Source organism: Silene latifolia, chromosome 3, assembly GCF_048544455.1.
Source record: "Silene latifolia isolate original U9 population chromosome 3, ASM4854445v1, whole genome shotgun sequence".
Classification (NCBI taxonomy): domain Eukaryota; kingdom Viridiplantae; phylum Streptophyta; class Magnoliopsida; order Caryophyllales; family Caryophyllaceae; genus Silene; species Silene latifolia.
In genome coordinates this window covers 150,696,471-150,714,972 of record NC_133528.1, presented here as the reverse complement: position 1 = coordinate 150,714,972, position 18,502 = coordinate 150,696,471, and the positions used below count along the sequence as shown (strand labels likewise).

The 18,502-nt window shown below is 42.6% G+C and overlaps 3 protein-coding genes across 3 annotated transcripts in view; 2 read left to right on the top strand and 1 right to left on the bottom strand.

The window, feature by feature from the left end:
• Window positions 1-3,304: 3,304 nt before the first annotated feature.
• On the top strand, window positions 3,305-4,575 carry LOC141649971 (uncharacterized). The gene is made up of 2 exons (XM_074458634.1): window positions 3,305-3,821; window positions 3,953-4,575. Exons 1-2 carry the CDS (start codon window positions 3,305-3,307, stop codon window positions 4,573-4,575), a joined length of 1,140 nt encoding a protein of 379 aa, XP_074314735.1.
• A 454-nt stretch (window positions 4,576-5,029) lies between these two features.
• Window positions 5,030-5,527, top strand: LOC141649970 (putative mitochondrial protein AtMg00860). Its single transcript, XM_074458633.1, has one exon. The coding sequence runs from the start codon at window positions 5,030-5,032 to the stop codon at window positions 5,525-5,527; it is 498 nt and encodes a 165-aa protein (XP_074314734.1).
• Window positions 5,528-7,493: 1,966 nt separating this feature from the next.
• The window catches only part of LOC141649969 (uncharacterized), a 29,740-nt gene continuing 18,731 nt past the window's right edge, over window positions 7,494-18,502 (bottom strand). Inside the window, exon 3 of the mRNA XM_074458632.1 lies at window positions 7,494-7,580. Within this exon, the coding sequence (XP_074314733.1) occupies window positions 7,494-7,580 (87 nt within the window). The remainder of the gene's footprint in view (window positions 7,581-18,502) is intronic.

Below are 18,502 nucleotides of genomic sequence, written 5' to 3'. Positions count from 1 at the left end.
TGCGTTATTGAAAAACAGGGAGAAAAAGAAACAGGTCCTGATCGACCATCCGAATAAATTTGAAATTGAAGTGTATAATACACGGTTTTTCGGGATTCTAGGGTCCCGGAACAAAATTCTCCGGAAATGACATAGAAATTTCTTCGGGTCAGATAAAGCGGCCACGCAAAGTTTGAGAACCAACAGAAGACATTTGGGGGTGTCGGTGTGCCACAAACCAGCCTTCGCCGAAACTCGGATTATCGTGAAAAATGTGTTAAAGGTCGTTATTTGAGGCTGAAATCGAACAGGTTCATTCCTGAAATGAGCTCGGACGCGTGATTGAAAAACAGGGAGAAAAAGAAACAGGGTCCGGTACGTTCTTCTGAATGGCTGAAATTGAAGTGTATAATACACGGTTTTTCGGGATTCCGGGGTCCCGGAACAAAATTCTCTGGAAATCACATAGAAAGTTCTCGGGTCAGATAAAGCGGCCACGCAAAATTTGTGCACCAACGGAAGACATTTGGGGGTGTCGGTGTGTCACAAACCAGCATTCGCCGAAACTCGGATTATCGTGAAAAATGTGTTAAAGGTCGTTATTTGAGGCTGAAATCGAACAGGTTCATTCCTGAAATGAGCTCGGACGCGTGATTGAAAAACAGGGAGAAAAAGAAACAGTGTAACACCCGCTTTTTCCTGCCATAATATTAGTTAATGGCGAGTTTTAACGTGGTGCCCTTAAAATAATAGTACCACTTATAAAGAAAAGTTGAGTGATTATTTTGAGGAATTTGGAATGATGATGATGGTGTATTTAATAGAGGAGAAGAATGCTGAGTGCTAGGCCAACGAAAAGGTAATAGACTAGGCCAATATATATAATTGTAGATAGCTAACATGGATGAGTGGGACGGCTTTAAATAAACAAAACAAAAGCTTATGAGTGGGCGGCAGAATAACTTATGTAGAAAGCAAAAGTAAGAACAACATAAATATATACTAATAGCCTAATAGGTTAGATAAAGATATAGTTTGTGGAAGGAATAGATAATCCATTAATCCATATTGGACTTAAATCTATAAGAGTAAGACTACAAACCGAAAGTTCTACTATATCTTATTCTATCTTTTTCAAAAAAACCAATTCCTTATTTCCGCAAACCAAGCAATCCTCTTTTACTTCTTCGTTATTCTAGCTTAGCGAACTCCCATTTTCGGTAGTTCAGTTCTCTCTCGTTTCTTAACGGTTTCCAGTAATTTTTGCGCCATTCTCTTCATCTCGCGGTAAGCTTTCCATTCGTACCATTTCCGTTTTACTTCGCCTCATATAATAGGTTGCCCAGTAGCTTTAAAACGTGTATGTTTAACGCCGTTTCCGTTCCGTTTTCAACGTAGGCTCAAACTCGGACGACCCGGACGCCGACTCTTACGTTGTTGACGATTCCATTGAAGATTAAGCGCTAAAAAGGTAACGTCGACGACTGTCCTCGGTATTACATTGCGGTTTGCGATCTCGTATGCTGGATTGGTTAATAATCGTTCAAAACGTTTTATAAGTTCTATTGTGAATTGTTGTATTTTATCTTTGTCGTACCGATTTCGTGTGGTCTGCGATCTAAGCTTTTAGTCGAGTAAAAGAGTTGTGGTTATTGTTTGTTTGCTTGACTCATTTTCTTATTCAAATGGTTACAATATAAATTTCTAGCATAGCGTTTCATTGATTGTTTCATGTCTTCTATAAGATTCTCCTTTTCCAAACTACTATAAAATATAAACTCCTTACTCTGGAGTACGTATAATTTAAGCAAAGGAAACATATATGTGGTTTGTAATAAATTATGGTTGTGTGGTTAAGTACTTGGGTTAGTTTAATAAGTTGAGTGTGTTCATCATGGCGTAAGTATGGGTACATGATTAATTAATGGTGATGAGAAACATGGTGTGCTTTATGCTCTGTGATTGGTCGAGATTATGTTTTGTGTCTTAATGGGTTCGGTCATGCTACAATATGTAGTATATAATATTAAAAGCATGTTTGTGGATGCTGTTGTCATTTTTCATTCAACTGACTGTCGTAAGTTTTATATTTGTTTGTCCATATTAATTAGTTAGCCAACGTAAGTATGAATCTGTCTTTTATTATCCGCTTCACTTGTATCCTAGTAGCTGTGTGTATGGGCAGTCTAGGCAGGTTGGAGTCGTCCTATTAGCCCGGTTGTTTATAGGCTAATATGGAGTCTATGGGGTCATCAGCCCGGATGTTTATAGGCTTGGTGATCGTCTAATCGGGGCGTTTGTCCCGAGAGTGTGGCCATACTTAGACTAGGACCGTATATTAATCGTAGTCCTACCGTAGGGATAAGGTAACAGTGATGGGTTGCCTTAACGTTTCGCCTTACTGAGTGGTAACTGATTTAATATGTTTGGTATAATAAGTTTACCTTTATTAAATGAATCATTTGATTTATTTAGTTTAAAGTATGATTAATTTATAATGAGTTTATAATTTTAATTGTATAATATGTTATTGGTGAGTCATTTGTTCATTATTGATCTATCTTAATTACTTGGTTGCTTTATCGTGATGTAATATGGCTGGGAGGACGTCCGAGTTACTCCCCACTGACTGTGGCTGTCATTCTTATGACCGAATGGGATGATGGTTGCTTATTTTGTCTGGGGTTGCATCGAGTGAGCTAGCGAGCGCCTTTGTTTAGCGCACTCTTTTAGTTTTATTTAACTTTGGTTAAAACTCTTATTTCCTTTTGGATATAGGGGTATTTATTCCCCGTAGACCTTGTATTTCCATTTGAGTACTTGGTTTTTATTCAGTAGCTACCGCGGTGTTGAGGTGTTTCCGCCACCTTGAACTTAGTTTACATTCTTGTTTTACCGTGGTTGTTACAGTTGGTATCAGAGCATGGTTGCTCCCGACGCTTACACTCGGTAAACCCAAATAAAATATTAAATTTTAAGCTTAACCTTAATGACTAAAGTGAGAGATGGGTAGACAGTTAAGGACCTAAGGTGGTAGGCTGCATGTGTTTGTTTGCTTGGGTGATTAGCACCATTGTTAGGGTCTAACCTCGGCTTATTTTGAGTAAAGATGACAGGCAGACCTGGTAACGTGAACAATGCGATTCTCGAAGCTCTTACTCATTTGCTCCAGAATCAGAATTGTAACAACAACAACAACCACAACAACAACAACAACAACAACCGAACCAAGATATACAAATATTGCAAGCCGGATTGCGAGGAGTAACGCCAAGATTTATGATGGAACCGTTGATCCTGTGTTGATGTCGAGTGGACCAGAGACATGGAGAAGCATTTCATTCTGTACCGTGTTGCAGAGGCCGATAAAGTTAACATTGCTGCACATTTTCTCGAGAAGGAAGCTGATCATTGGTGGGCTATGACTGGTCCCACTTCTACTTTGGAACCAGGTTTTGGCTGGGAGAGATTCAAGACTCTTTTGGAAGCAAGATTCTATCCTGCTCAATTGAAACACCAGAAGATGGCAGAGTTCCTGAATTTCAAGCAAGGGGATTCATCCGTACAAGAATATACTGACCAGTTTAATGCTCTAGCCCATTTTGCTGAACCTATGATTCCTAATGAAGCACAGAAGACATTCTTTTTCAGGCAGGGGTTAAAGGCTAAGATCCAGGGTATGGTGAGAAGGGATACTGATACATTCGCGCGTGTTTACGATGAAGCTCTTTGGGCTGAGGGTGCTATTGAAGCTGTCAGACTTGAAGCGGTAGCTGAGACTGCTAAATCTTCCAAGAGGCCATTTACTCCTTCTACTTCGCAGTCCTACGATTTCAAGAAGGGCAAGCATGAGAACCGAAAGGATTTCAGAAGAATGTTCCGAGCAAGGACAAAGTATGCTACAGTTGCCAGAAGACCTACCATCCTGGGAGGGACTGTAAGGGTAATCCTTTGGGATGTTATAATTGCAAAGAACAAGGTCACAAAGCTGCTGATTGTCCCAAGAAAAATACTACTCCTCCTGCAGCGAATGTTCCTAAGCCGAAGGGACGTATCTTCGTGATGAGCCGTGCTGAGGCTGAGGCACACCCAGATGTGATTGCTGGTATGTTTACAGTTTCAGATATTCCTGCTTATATTTTATTCGATACTGGCGCATCTCTATCTTTTATATCCGTATCCTTTGCCAAGAAAGCTGCTCTTGTTTCCCATTCTGCTGAGACCACTCCTATATCTTTACCGTCCGGCGAAGTTGTTTCATGTTCCACGGTATTCAAGGATGTTCCTATCTCTATTGTGGGATCTATCCTTCCAGCTACTCTTATTAGTTTCTCTTTAGCCGAGTTTGACATCATTCTAGGCATGGATTGGTTATCCTGTTACGATGCTAGATTTCAATGCCGAGACCAGAAGATTTTTCTTAAGAGTCTGTGTGGTACGAAGTTGACTTATAAGGGAATGAGAATGCAACCAGGTATCAAGTTAATTTCAGCAATGAAGCTTATTGGCATGCAGAGGAAAGGACATGAAGTGTATTTATGTGTGGTGACGAGTGCTCCATTGTTACCGAAACTTGAAGAGGTTCCTAGTCGATGAGTATGCGAGATGTTTTTCCGGATGAGCTACTGGTATACCTCCGGAGAGGGATGTTGAGTTTGCTATCGATCTTGTACCGAGGACCGGACCTATTGCGAAGGCTCCATATCGTATGGCTCCTATCGAATTGCAAGAATTGAAGAAGCGATTAGATGAGATGATCGAGAAGGGTTTTATCCGCCCGAGTGCTTCTCCTTGGGGTGCTCCTGTTTTGTTCGTCAAGAAGAAGGATGGTAGTATGAGATTGTGTATAGACTACCGTGAGCTGAACCGCGTGACCATCAAGAATAAGTACCCGTTGCCCAGGATTAATGATTTGTTCGATCAGTTGAGGGGTGCAGGTGTGTTCTCCAAGATTGATTTGAGATCGGGGTATCATCAGATTCCAGTTAAAGAGACTGACATCCCGAAGACAGCTTTTAGTACAAGATATGGTCATTATGAGTTTAAGGTGATGCCTTTTGGTTTGACGAATGCTCCTGCAGTTTTCATGGACCAGATGAATAGGACTTTCAGGGAGTTTTTGGATAAGTGTGTGGTGGTTTTCATTGATGACATCTTGATCTATTCCAAGGATGAGAACGAGCATAAACGGCATCTTCGCGCAATACTCGATATTCTTCGTAAACAAAAATGGTATGCAAAGTTCTCTAAGTGTGAATTCTGGTTAAAGGAGGTGTCGTTTTTGGGGCATATCATCTCAAAGGAAGGTGTAATGGTGGATCCATCTAAGGTGGAGGCTGTTTTGGAATGGAAGAGTCCAACTAATGTCAATGAGATTCGAAGCTTCTTGGGTTTGGCTGGTTATTACCGCAGATTTGTCAAGGATTTTTCTAAACTGGCGAGACCGATGACTCAGTTGCTGAAGAAGGAATCAAAGTTTATTTGGTCTGAGGCATGTGAGAAAGCTTTTCAAGAGTTGAAAGCAAGACTGACTACTGCTCATGTTTGACCTTACCCGAAGATGGTGTTGAGTTTGACATCTTTTGCGATGCTTCTAAGAATGGGTTGGGGTGTGTCCTAATGCAAAATAGAAAGGTGATTGCATATGCTTCAAGGCAGTTGAAAGTTCATGAGGTGAATTATCCGACGCACGATATAGAGTTAGCAGCTGTGGTACATGCTCTTAAGATATGGCGACACTACTTGATTGGAGTTCAATGCCGCATCTACACCGACCACAAGAGTCTCAAGTACATTTTCACTCAGAAGGACTTAAACGCGAGACAAAGACGCTGGTTAGAGTTGGTTAATGATTATGATGTGGAGTTGCTTTATCATGAAGGGAAGGCCAATGTTGTAGCTGATGCTCTCAGTAGGAAGACCGTTCATTCTGTTAACTCTATCGAGAATTTTGCCGGATGATTTGTGTGCGAGTTCCTAAGCTTAATTTGGAATTTGTGGAACCTAGTAGTGCATATCTGAATGCCATGGTGGCTGAACCGGAGTTGTTCCGGGAGATCCGAGAGAGGCAGGTAGCTGATTCTAAATTGGCTGAGATCCGTTCTAAGTTGGATAGTGGTAAAGCTGTTGGTTTTGAAGTCAATCCAGATGGGGTTCTCAAGTTTCGAGGTAGATGGTGTATCCCTGACGATGTCGAGTTGAAAGTAAAGATTTTGAGTGAGGCGCATAACACACCGTATTCAGTGCATCCAGGTGGTGATAAGATGTATCAAGATTTGAAGCTCCAGTTTTGGTGGCCCCGCATGAGGAATGACATTGCTGAGTATGTGAGTAAGTGTCTTACTTGTCAGTAGGTTAAAATTGATCATAAGAGACCAGGTGGTTTGTTGCAACCGTTGGCGATTCCTACTTGGAAGTGGGAGTCTATCTCTATGGACTTTGTGATGGCATTGCCAAGAACTGTTGGTGGTAAAGATGCCGTTTGGGTGATCGTGGATCGTCTGACGAAGTGTGCTCGTTTCGTGCCAATCAAGGAGACTTGGAGTTTAGATCGTTTGGCAAGTGCTTATGTGAATGAGATAGTAAGATATCACGGTGTTCCTTTGGAGATTGTGTCCGATCGAGATCCAAGATTTTGTTCCCGTTTTTGGCAAGCGTTGCAGAAGGCTATGGGTAGCAAGTTAATGATGAGTACAGCTTTTCATGCCGCTACAGATGGACAGACGGAGAGAACTATTCAAACCCTTGAAGACATGCTCCGTGCTTGTGCCTTGGATTTTCAAGCGAGTTGGGAGAAGAATTTACCTTTGGTCGAGTTTTCCTACAATAACAGTTATCATGCAAGCATCAAGATGGCTCCTTATGAGGCTTTGTACGGGAGGAAATGCCGCAGTCCATTATGTTGGGATCAAGCTGGTGAAGTCCGTGAATTGGGTCCTGAGAAGCTACAAGAGACCATTGACGGCGTCAAACTGATTCAAGAAAGGATGAAGGCAGCTCAAGATAGACAGAAATCTTATGCAGATATAAGACGACGACCTTTAGAGTTCGAGGTGGGTGACAAGGTGTTTCTCAAAGTTTCTCCGATGAAGGGTGTTAAAAGGTTTGGGATCAAAGGGAAGCTGAGTCCTAAGTATGTGGGTCCTTATGAGGTGATCAAGAGATTTGGTCCAGTGGCGTATAGGTTGGAGTTGCCAGCTAGTCTTGGAAAGGTTCATGACGTGTTCCATGTTTCTCAGCTGAGGAAGTACATTAGCGATCCCAGTCACGTCCTGCAGACTGAAGTCTTGGAAATTGAGCCTAACCTAACCTACGAGGAACGACCGATTCGCATCTTGGATAAGAAGGAAAAACGCCTTAGAAATAAGGTTGTACCTTTAGTTAAAGTCCTTTGGAGGTGCGACAAGTTCGAGGAAGAGACATGGGAAACTGAAGACTCTATGCGAGTAAAGCACCCACATCTTTTTGAGAGAGGTGATTAATTATTATTGTCCTATTTAATTCGATCCTTTCTTTCACATTTTTTTAACTTCGTTTTCTCGTGTTAAGTTTCGAGGGCGAAACTTTTTAAAAGTAGGGGAGACTGTAACACCCGCTTTTTCCTGCCATAATATTAGTTAATGGCGAGTTTTAACGTGGTGCCCTTAAAATAATAGTACCACTTATAAAGAAAAGTTGAGTGATTATTTTGAGGAATTTGGAATGATGATGATGGTGTATTTAATAGAGGAGAAGAATGCTGAGTGCTAGGCCAACGAAAAGGTAACAGACTAGGCCAATATATATAATTGTAGATAGCTAACATGGATGAGTGGGACGGCTTTAAATAAACAAAACAAAAGCTTATGAGTGGGCGGCAGAATAACTTATGTAGAAAGCAAAAGTAAGAACAACATAAATATATACTAATAGCCTAATAGGTTAGATAAAGATATAGTTTGTGGAAGGAATAGATAATCCATTAATCCATATTGGACTTAAATCTATAAGAGTAAGACGGCCAAACTGAAAGTTCTACTATATCTTATTCTATCTTTTTCAAAAAAACCAATTCCTTATTTCCGCAAACCAAGCAATCCTCTTTTACTTCTTCGTTATTCTAGCTTAGCGAACTCCCATTTTCGGTAGTTCAGTTCTCTCTCGTTTCTTAACGGTTTCCAGTAATTTTTGCGCCATTCTCTTCATCTCGCGGTAAGCTTTCCATTCGTACCATTTCCGTTTTACTTCGCCTCATATAATAGGTTGCCCAGTAGCTTTAAAACGTGTATGTTTAACGCCGTTTCCGTTCCGTTTTCAACGTAGGCTCAAACTCGGACGACCCGGACGCCGACTCTTACGTTGTTGACGATTCCATTGAAGATTAAGCGCTAAAAAGGTAACGTCGACGACTGTCCTCGGTATTACATTGCGGTTTGCGATCTCGTATGCTGGATTGGTTAATAATCGTTCAAAACGTTTTATAAGTTCTATTGTGAATTGTTGTATTTTATGCTGTCGTACCAGTTTCGTGTGGCTGCGATCTAAGCTTTTAGTCGAGTAAAAGAGTTGTGGTTATTGTTTGCTGCTTGACTCATTTTCTTATTCAAATGGTTACAATATAAATTTCTAGCATAGCGTTTCATTGATTGTTTCATGTCTTCTATAAGATTCTCCTTTTCCAAACTACTATAAAATATAAACTCCTTACTCTGGAGTACGTATAATTTAAGCAAAGGAAACATATATGTGGTTTGTAATAAATTATGGTTGTGTGGTTAAGTACTTGGGTTAGTTTAATAAGTTGAGTGTGTTCATCATGGCGTAAGTATGGGTACATGATTAATTAATGGTGATGAGAAACATGGTGTGCTTTATGCTCTGTGATTGGTCGAGATTATGTTTTGTGTCTTAATGGGTTCGGTCATGCTACAATATGTAGTATATAATATTAAAAGCATGTTTGTGGATGCTGTTGTCATTTTTCATTCAACTGACTGTCGTAAGTTTTATATTTGTTTGTCCATATTAATTAGTTAGCCAACGTAAGTATGAATCTGTCTTTTATTATCCGCTTCACTTGTATCCTAGTAGCTGTGTGTATGGGCAGTCTAGGTAGGTTGGAGTCGTCCTATTAGCCCGGTTGTTTATAGGCTAATATGGAGTCTATGGGGTCATCAGCCCGGATGTTTATAGGCTTGGTGATCGTCTAATCGGGGCGTTTGTCCCGAGAGTGTGGCCATATTTAGACTAGGACCGTATATTAATCGTAGTCCTACCGTAGGGATAAGGTAACAGTGATGGGTTGCCTTAACGTTTCGCCTTACTGAGTGGTAACTGATTTAATATGTTTGGTATAATAAGTTTACCTTTATTAAATGAATCATTTGATTTATTTAGTTTAAAGTATGATTAATTTATAATGAGTTTATAATTTTAATTGTATAATATGTTATTGGTGAGTCATTTGTTCATTATTGATCTATCTTAATTACTTGGTTGCTTTATCGTGATGTAATATGGCTGGGAGGACGTCCGAGTTACTCCCCATCGATCGTGGGTGTCATTCTTATGACCGATGTGGATGATGGTTGCTTATTTTGTCTGGGGTTGCATCGAGTGAGCTAGCGAGCGCCTTTGTTTAGCGCACTCTTTTAGTTTTATTTAACTTTGGTTAAAACTCTTATTTCCTTTTGGATATAGGGGTATTTATTCCCCGTAGACCTTGTATTTCCATTTGAGTACTTGGTTTTTATTCAGTAGCTACCGCGGTGTTGAGGTGTTTCCGCCACCTTGAACTTAGTTTACATTCTTGTTTTACCGTGGTTGTTACAAACAGGGTCCGGTACGACCTTCCGAACGGCTGAAATTGAAGTGTATAATACACGGTTTTTGGGGATTCCGGGGTCCCGGAACAAAATTCTCCGGAAATCACGTAGAAAGTTCCTCAGGTAAGATAAAGCGGTCACGCAACGTTTGAGCACCAAAGGAAGACATTTAGAGGTGCCGGTGTGCCACAAACCAGCATTCGCCGAAACTCGGATTATCGTGAAAAATGTGTTAAAGCTCGTTATTTGAGGCTGAAATCGAACAGGTTAATTCCTGAAATGAGCTCGGACGCGTGATTGAAAAACAGGAGAAAAAGAAACAGGTCCTGTTTACCTTCCGAACTACAAATTGAAGTGTATAATACACGGTTTTTCGGGATTCCGGGGTCCCGGAACAAAATTCTCCGGAAATCACATTGAAAGTTCCTCGGGTCAGATAAAGTGGCCACGCAAAATTTGAACACCAACGGAAGACATATGGGGGTGCCGGTTGCCACAAACCAGCATTCGCCGAAACTCGGATTATCGTGAAAAATGTGTTAAAGCCAGTTATTTTAGGCTGAAATCGAACAGGTTAATTCCTGAAATGAGCTCGGACGCGTGATTGAAAAACAGGGAGAAAAAGAAACAGGGGCCGGTACGACCTTCCGAACGGCTGAAATTGAAGTGTATAATACACGGTTTTTCGTGATTCAGGGGTCCCGAAACAAAATTCTCCGGAAATCACATAGAAAGTTCCTCGGGTCAGATAAAGCGGCCACGCAAAATTTGAGCACCAACGGAAGACATTTGGGGGTGCCGGTGTGCCACAAACCAGCATTCGCCGAAACTCGGATTATCGTGAAAAATGTGTTAAAGGTCGTTATTTGAGGCTGAAATCGAACAGGTTCATTCCTGAAATGAGCTCGGACGCGTGATTGAAAAACAGGGAGAAAAAGAAATAGGATCCCATTTACCTTCCGAACGGCTGAAATTGAAGTGTATAATACACGGTTTTTCGGGATTCCGGGGTCCCGGAACAAAATTCTCCGGAAATCACATATAAAGTTCCTCGGGTAAGATAAAGCGGTCACGCAACGTTTGAGCACCAACGGAAGACATTTGGAGGTGCCGGTGTGCCACAAACCAGCATTCGCCGAAACTCGGATTATCGTGAAAAAGGTGTTAAAGGTCGTTATTTGAGGCTGAAATCGAACAGGTTCATTTCTGAAATGAGCTCGGACGCGTGATTGAAAAACAGGGAGAAAAAGAAACAGGTCCGAGACGATCTTCGAATGGTCAAATTGAAGTGTATAATACACGGTTTTTCGGGATTCCGGGGTCCCGGAACAAAATTCTCCGGAAATCACATAGAAAGTTCCTCGGGTCAGATAAAGCGGCCACGCAAAATTTGAGAGCCAACGGAAGACATTTGGGGGTGCCGGTGTGCCACAAACCAGCATTCGCCGAAACTCGGATTATCGTGAAAAATGTGTTAAAGCTCGTTATTTGAGGCTGAAATCGAACAGGTTAATTCCTGAAATGAGCTCGGACGCGTGATTGAAAAACACGGAGAAAAAGAAACTCGGTCCCAGTTTACCTTCCGAACTACCGAAATTGAAGTGTATAATACAAGGTTTTTCGTGATTCGGGGTCCCGAAACAAAATTCTCCGAAAATCACATAGAAAGTTCCTCGGGTCGATAAAGCGGCCACGCAAAATTTGAGCACCAACGGAAGACATTTGGGGGTGCTTGGTGTGTGCCACAAACCAAAATTCGCCGAAACTCGGATTATCGTGAAAAATGTGTTAAAGGTCGTTATTTGAGGTCGAAATCGAACAGTTCATTTCGAAATGAGCTCGGACGCGTGATTGAAAAACAGGAGAAAAAGAAACAGGGTCCGTACGATCTTTCCGAATGGTCAAATTGAAGTGTATAATACACGGTTTTTCGGGATTCCCGAACAAAATTCTCCGAAAATCACATAGAAAGTTCCTCGGGTCGATAAAGCGGCCACGCAAAATTTGAGAACCAACGGAAGACATTTGGGGGTGCCGGTGTGCCACAAACCAGCATTCGCCGAAACTCGGATTATCGTGAAAAATGTGTTAAAGGTCGTTATTTGAGGCTGAAATCGAACAGGTTAATTCCTGAAATGAGCTCGGACGCGTGATTGAAAAACACGGAGAAAAAGAAACTCGGTCCGGTACGACCTTCCGAACGGCTGAAATTGAAGTGTATAATACAAGGTTTTTCGTGATTCAGGGGTCCCGAAACAAAATTCTCCGGAAATCACATAGAAAGTTCCTCGGGTCAGATAAAGCGGCCACGCAAAATTTGAGCACCAACGGAAGACATTTGGGGTGCTGCCGGTGTGCCACAAACCAAAGATTCGCCGAAACTCTGATTTTCGTGAAAAATGTGTTAAAGCTCGTTATTTGAGGTTGAAATCGAACATGTTAATTCCTGAAATGAGCTCGGACGCGTGATTGAAAAACAGGAGAAAAAAGAAACAGGTCCTCGACCTTCCGAACGGCAGAAATTGAAGTGTATAATACACGGTTTTTCGGGATTCCGGGGTCCCGGAACAAAATTCTCCGGAAATCACATTGAAAGTTCCTCGAGTCAGATAAAGCGGCCACGCAAAATTTGAGCACCAACGGAAGACATTTGGGGGTGCCGGTGTGCCACAAACCAACATTCGCCGAAACTCGGATTATCGTGAAAAATGTGTTAAAGGTCGTTATTTGAGGCTGAAATCGAACAGGTTAATTCCTCAAATGAGCTCGGACGCGTGATTGAAAAACAGGGAGAAAAAGAAACTCGGTCCGGTACGACCTTCTGAACGGCTGAAATTGAAGTGAAAATACACGGTTTTTCGGGATTCAGGGGTCCCGAAACAAAATGCTCCGGAAATCACATTGAATGTTCCTCGGGTCGGATAAAGCGGCCACGCAAAGTTTGAGCTCCAACGGAAAACATTTGGGGGTGCCGGTGTGCCATAAACCAGCATTTGCCGAAACTCGGATTATCGTGAAAAATGTGTTAAAGCTCGTTATTTGAGGCTGAAATCGAACAGGTTAATTACTGAAATGAGCTCGGACGCGTGATTGAAAAACACGGAGAAAAAGAAACTCGGTCCGGTACGACCTTCCGAACGGCTGAAATTGATGTGTTTAATACACGGTTTTTCGGGATTCAGGGGTCCCGAAACAAAATTCTCCGGAAATCACATAGAAAGTTCCTCGGGTCAGATAAAGTGGCCACGCAAAATTTGAGCACCAACGGAATACATTTGGGGGTGCCGGTGTGCCACAAACCAACATTCGCCGAAACTCGGATTATCGTGAAAAATGTGTTCAAGGTCGTTATTTGAGGCTGAAATCGAACAGGTTAATTCCTCAAATGAGCTCGGACGCGTGATTGAAAAACAGGGAGAAAAAGAAACTCGGTCCGGTACGACCTTCTGAACGGCTGAAATTGAAGTGTTTAATACACGGTTTTTCGGGATTCAGGGGTCCCGAAACAAAATGCTCCGGAAATCACATTGAATGTTCCTCGGGTCGGATAAAGCGGCCACGCAAAGTTTGAGCTCCAACGGAAAACATTTGGGGGTGCCGGTGTGCCATAAACCAGCATTTGCCGAAACTCGGATTATCGTGAAAAATGTGTTAAAGCTCGTTATTTGAGGCTGAAATCGAACAGGTTAATTACTGAAATGAGCTCGGACGCGTGATTGAAAAACACGGAGAAAAAGAAACTCGGTCCGGTACGACCTTCCGAACGGCTGAAATTGATGTGTTTAATACACGGTTTTTCGGGATTCAGGGGTCCCGAAACAAAATTCTCCGGAAATCACATAGAAAGTTCCTCGGGTCAGATAAAGTGGCCACGCAAAATTTGAGCACCAACGGAATACATTTGGGGGTGCCGGTGTGCCACAAACCAGTATTCGCCGAAACTCGGATTATTGTGAAAAATGTGTTAAAGCTTGTTATTTGAGGCTGAAATCGAACAGGTTAATTCCTGAAATGAGCTCGGACGCGTGATTCAAAAACAGGGAGAAAAAGAAACTCGGTCCGGTACAACCTTCTGAACGGCTGAAATTGAAGTGTTTAATACACAGTTTTTCGGGATTCAGGGGTCCCGAAACAAAATTCTCCGAAAATCACATAGAAAGTTCCTCGGGTCAGATAAAGCGGCCACGCAAAAGTTGAACACCAACGGAAGACATATGGGGGTGCCGGTTGCCACAAACCAGTATTCGCCGAAACTCGGATTATCGTGAAAAATGTGTTAAAGCCAGTTATTTTAGGCTGAAATCGAACAGGTTAATTCCTGAAATGAGCTCGGACGCGTGATTGAAAAACAGGGAGAAAAAGAAATAGGGGCCGGTACGACCTTCTCAATGGCTGAAATTGAAGTGTATAATACACGGTTTTTCGGGATTCAGGGGTCCCGAAACAAAATTCTCCGGAAATCACATAGAAAGTTCCTCGGGTCAGATAAAGCGGCCACGCAAAATTTGAGCACCAACGGAAGACATTTGGGGTGCCGGTGTGCAAAACCAAAGATTCGCCGAAACTCGGATTATCGTGAAAAATGTGTTAAAGGTCGTTATTTGAGGCTGAAATCGAACAGGTTCATTCCTGAAATGAGCTCGGACGCGTGATTGAAAAACAGGGAGAAAAAGAAATAGGATCCGGTACGACCTTCCGAACGGCTGAAATTGAAGTGTTTAATACACGGTTTTTCGGGATTCCGGGGTCCCGAAACAAAATTCTCCGGAAATCACATAGAAAGTTCCTCGGGTAAGATAAAGCGGTCACGCAACGTTTGAGCACCAACGGAAGAAATTTGGAGGTGCCGGTGTGCCACAAACCAGCATTCGCCGAAACTCGGATTATCGTGAAAAATGTGTTAAAGCTCGTTATTTGAGGTTGAAATCGAACAGGTTAATTCCTGAAATGAGCTCGGACGCGTGATTGAAAAACAGGGAGAAAAAAGAAACAGGGTCCGGTACGACCTTCCGAACGGCAGAAATTGAAGTGTATAATACACGGTTTTTCGGGATTCCGGGGTCCCGGAACAAAATTCTCCGGAAATCACATTGAAAGTTCCTCGAGTCAGATAAAGCGGCCACGCAAAATTTGAGCACCAACGGAAGACATTTGGGGGTGCCGGTGTGCCACAAACCAACATTCGCCGAAACTCGGATTATCGTGAAAAATGTGTTAAAGGTCGTTATTTGAGGCTGAAATCGAACAGGTTAATTCCTCAAATGAGCTCGGACGCGTGATTGAAAAACAGGGAGAAAAAAGAAACAGGTCCGGTACGACCATCCGAACAGCTTTGAAATTGAAGTGTATAATACACGGTTTTTCGGGATTCTAGGGTCCCGGAACAAAATTCTCCGGAAATCACATAGAATGTTCCTCGGGTCAGATAAAGCGGCCACGCAAAGTTTGAGCACCAACAGAAGACATTTGGGGGTGTCGGTGTGCCACAATTCAGCCTTCGCCGAAACTCGGATTATCGTGAAAAATGTGTTAAAGGTCGTTATTTGAGGCTGAAATCGAAGAGGTTCATTCCTGAAATGAGCTCGGACGCGTGATTGAAAAACAGGGAGAAAAAGAAACAGGGTCCGGTACGACCTTCTGAATGGCTCAAATTGATGTGTATAATACACGGTTTTTCGGGATTCCGGGGTCCCGGAACAAAATTCTCCGGAAATCACATAGAAAGTTCCTCGGGTTTGATAAAGCGGCCACGCAAAATTTGAGCACCAACAGAAGACATTTGGAGGTGCCGGTGTGCCACAAACCAGCATTCGCCGAAACTCGGATTATCGTGAAAAATGTGTTAAAGGTCGTTATTTGAGGCTGAAATCGAACAGGTTCATTCCTGAAATGAGCTCGGACGCGTGATTGAAAAACAGGGAGAAAAAGAAATAGGGTCCGGTACGACCTTCCGAACGGCTGAAATTGAAGTGTATAATACACGGTTTTTCAAGATTCCGGGGTCCCGGAACAAAATTTTTCGGAAATCACATAGAAAATTGCTCGGGTCAGATAAAGCGGCCACGCAACGTTTGAGCACCAACGGAAGACATTTGGGGTGCCGGTGTTCCACAAACCAGCATTCGCCGAAACTCGGATTATCGTGAAAAATGTGTTAAAGCTCGTTATTTGAGGCTGAAATCGAACAGGTTAATTCCTGAAATGAGCTCGGACGCGTGATTGAAAAACAGGGTGAAAAAGAAAACGGGTCTGGTACGACCTTCCGAACGACTGAAATTGAAGTGTATATAATACACGGTTTTTCGGGATTCCGGGGTCCCGGAACAAATTTTTCCGGAAATCACATAGAAAGTTCCCTGGGTCAGATAAATCGGCCACGCAAAGTTTGAGCACCAACGGAAGACATTTGGGCAGGTGTCGGTGTGCCATAAACCAGCATTCGCCGAAATTCGGATTATCGTGAAAAATTTGTTGAAACTCGTTATTTGAGGCTGAAATCGAACAAGTTAATACCTGAAATGAGCTCGGACGCGTGATTGAAAAACAGGGAGAAAAAGAAACTCGGTTTGGTACGACCTTCCGAACGACTGAAATTGAAGTGTTTAATACACGGTTTTTCGGGATTCCGGGGTCCCGGAAATAAATTCTCCGGAAATCACATAGAAAGTTCATCGGGTCAGATAAAGCGGCCACGCATAGTTTGAGCACCAACGGAAGACATTTGGGGGTGCTGGTGTGCCACAAACCAGCATTCGCCGAAACTCGGATTATCGTGAAAAATGTGTTAAAGCTTGTTATTTGAGGTCAAATCGAACAAAGTTAATTCTGAAATGAGATCGGACGCGTGATTGAAAAACAGTGAAAAAAGAAACAGGGTCCGTGCGACCTTCCTAATGGTCAAATTGAAGAGTATAATACACGGTTTTTCGGGATTCGGGGTCCCTAAACAAAATTCTCCTGGAAATCACATAGAAAGTTCCTCGGGTCGATATAAAGCGGCCACGCAAAGTTTGAGCACCAACGGAAGACATTTGGGGGTGCCGGTGTTCCACAAACCAGCATTCGCCGAAACTCGGATTATCGTGAAAAATGTGTTAAAGCTCGTTATTTGAGGTTATGAAATCGAACAGGTTAATTCTGAAATGAGCTCGGACGCGTTATTGAAAAACAGGAGAAAAAGAAACAGGTCCCGTACGACCTTCTAAATGGTCAAATTGAAGTGTATAATACACGGTTTTGGGATTTCGGGGTCCCTTAACAAAATTCTCGAAATCACATAGAAAGTTTCTCGGGTCAGATAAAGCGGCCACGCAAAGTTTGAGCACCAACGGAAGACATTTGGGGTGCGGTGTGCCAAACCAAAGATTCATTCGAACTCGGATTATCGTGAAAAATGTGTTAAAGCTCGTTATTTGAGGCTGAAATCGAACAAGTTAATTCCTGAAATGAGCTCGGACGCGTGATTGAAAAACAGGAGAAAAAGAAACAGGTCCGTTACGACCTTCCGAATGGCCGAAATTGAAGTGTATAATATACGGTTTTGGGATTCCTGGGCTCCCGAACAAAATTCTCCGGAAATCGCATAGAAAGTTCCTCGGGTCGAGATAAAGCGGCCACGCAAAGTTTGAGCACCAACGGAAGACATTTGGGGTGCTGTGCCTGACAAACCGATTTCGCCGAAACTCGGATTATCGTGAAAAATGTGTTAAAGCTAGTTATTTAAGGCTGAAATCGAACAAGTTAATTCCTGAAATGAGCTCGGACGCGTGATTGAAAAACAGGGAGAAAAAGAAACAGGGTCCGGTACGACCTTCTAAATGGTTGAAATTGAAGTGTATAATACACGGTTTTTCGGGATTCCGGGGTCCCGGAACAAAATTCTCCGGAAATCACATTGAAAGTTCCTCGGGTCAGAATAAGCGGACACGCAAAATTTGAGCACCAACGGAATACATTTGGGGGTGCGGTGTCGCAAAACCAAAGATTCGTTCGAAAACTCGGATTATCGTGAAAAATGTGTTAAAGGTCGTTATTTGAGGTCAAATCGAACACTTCATTCCTGAAATGAGCTCGGACGCGTGATTGAAAAACAGGGAGAAAAAGAAACATAGTCCGGTGCGACCTTCTGAAGGGCTGAAATTGAAGTGTATAATACACGGTTTTTCGGGATTCCGAGGTCCCGGAACAAAATTCTCCGGAAATCACATAGAAAGTTCCTCGGGTCAGATAAAGCGGCCACGCAAAGTTTGAGCACCAACGGAAGACATTTGGGGGTGCCGGTGTGCCACAAACCAGCATTCGCCGAAACTCGGATTATCGTGAAAAATGTGTTAAAGCTCGTTATTTGAGGTCAAATCGAACAGTTAATTCTGAAATGAGCTCGGACGCGTGATTGAAAAACAGGAGAAAAAGAAACAGGGTCCGATCGACCTTCCGAACGGCTGAAATTGAAGTGTATAATACACGGTTTTTCGGGATTCCGGGGTCCCGGAACAAATTTTTCCGGAATTCACATAGAAAGTTCCCTGGGTTAGATAAATCGGTCACGCAAAGTTTGAGCACCAACGGAAGACATTTGGGCAGGTGTCGGTGTGCCACAAACCAGCATTCGCCGAAACTCGGATTATAGTGAAAAATTTGTTGAAGCTCGTTATTTGAGGCTGAAATCGAACAGCTTCATTCCTGAAATGAGCTCGGACGCGTGACTGAAAAACAAGGAT

What these genes read in the sequence shown, in the direction of transcription:
- LOC141649971 (XM_074458634.1), top strand. Translation starts at nt 3,305, where the DNA reads ATGGAGAAGCATTTCATTCTGTACCGTGTTGCAGAGGCCGATAAAGTT. An exon ending in GTCCTACGATTTCAAGAAGG is followed by an intron (nt 3,822 to 3,952) that starts GCAAGCATGAGA and finishes ATAATTGCAAAG; the next exon opens with AACAAGGTCACAAAGCTGCT.
- LOC141649970 (XM_074458633.1), top strand. Translation starts at nt 5,030, where the DNA reads ATGCCTTTTGGTTTGACGAATGCTCCTGCAGTTTTCATGGACCAGATG.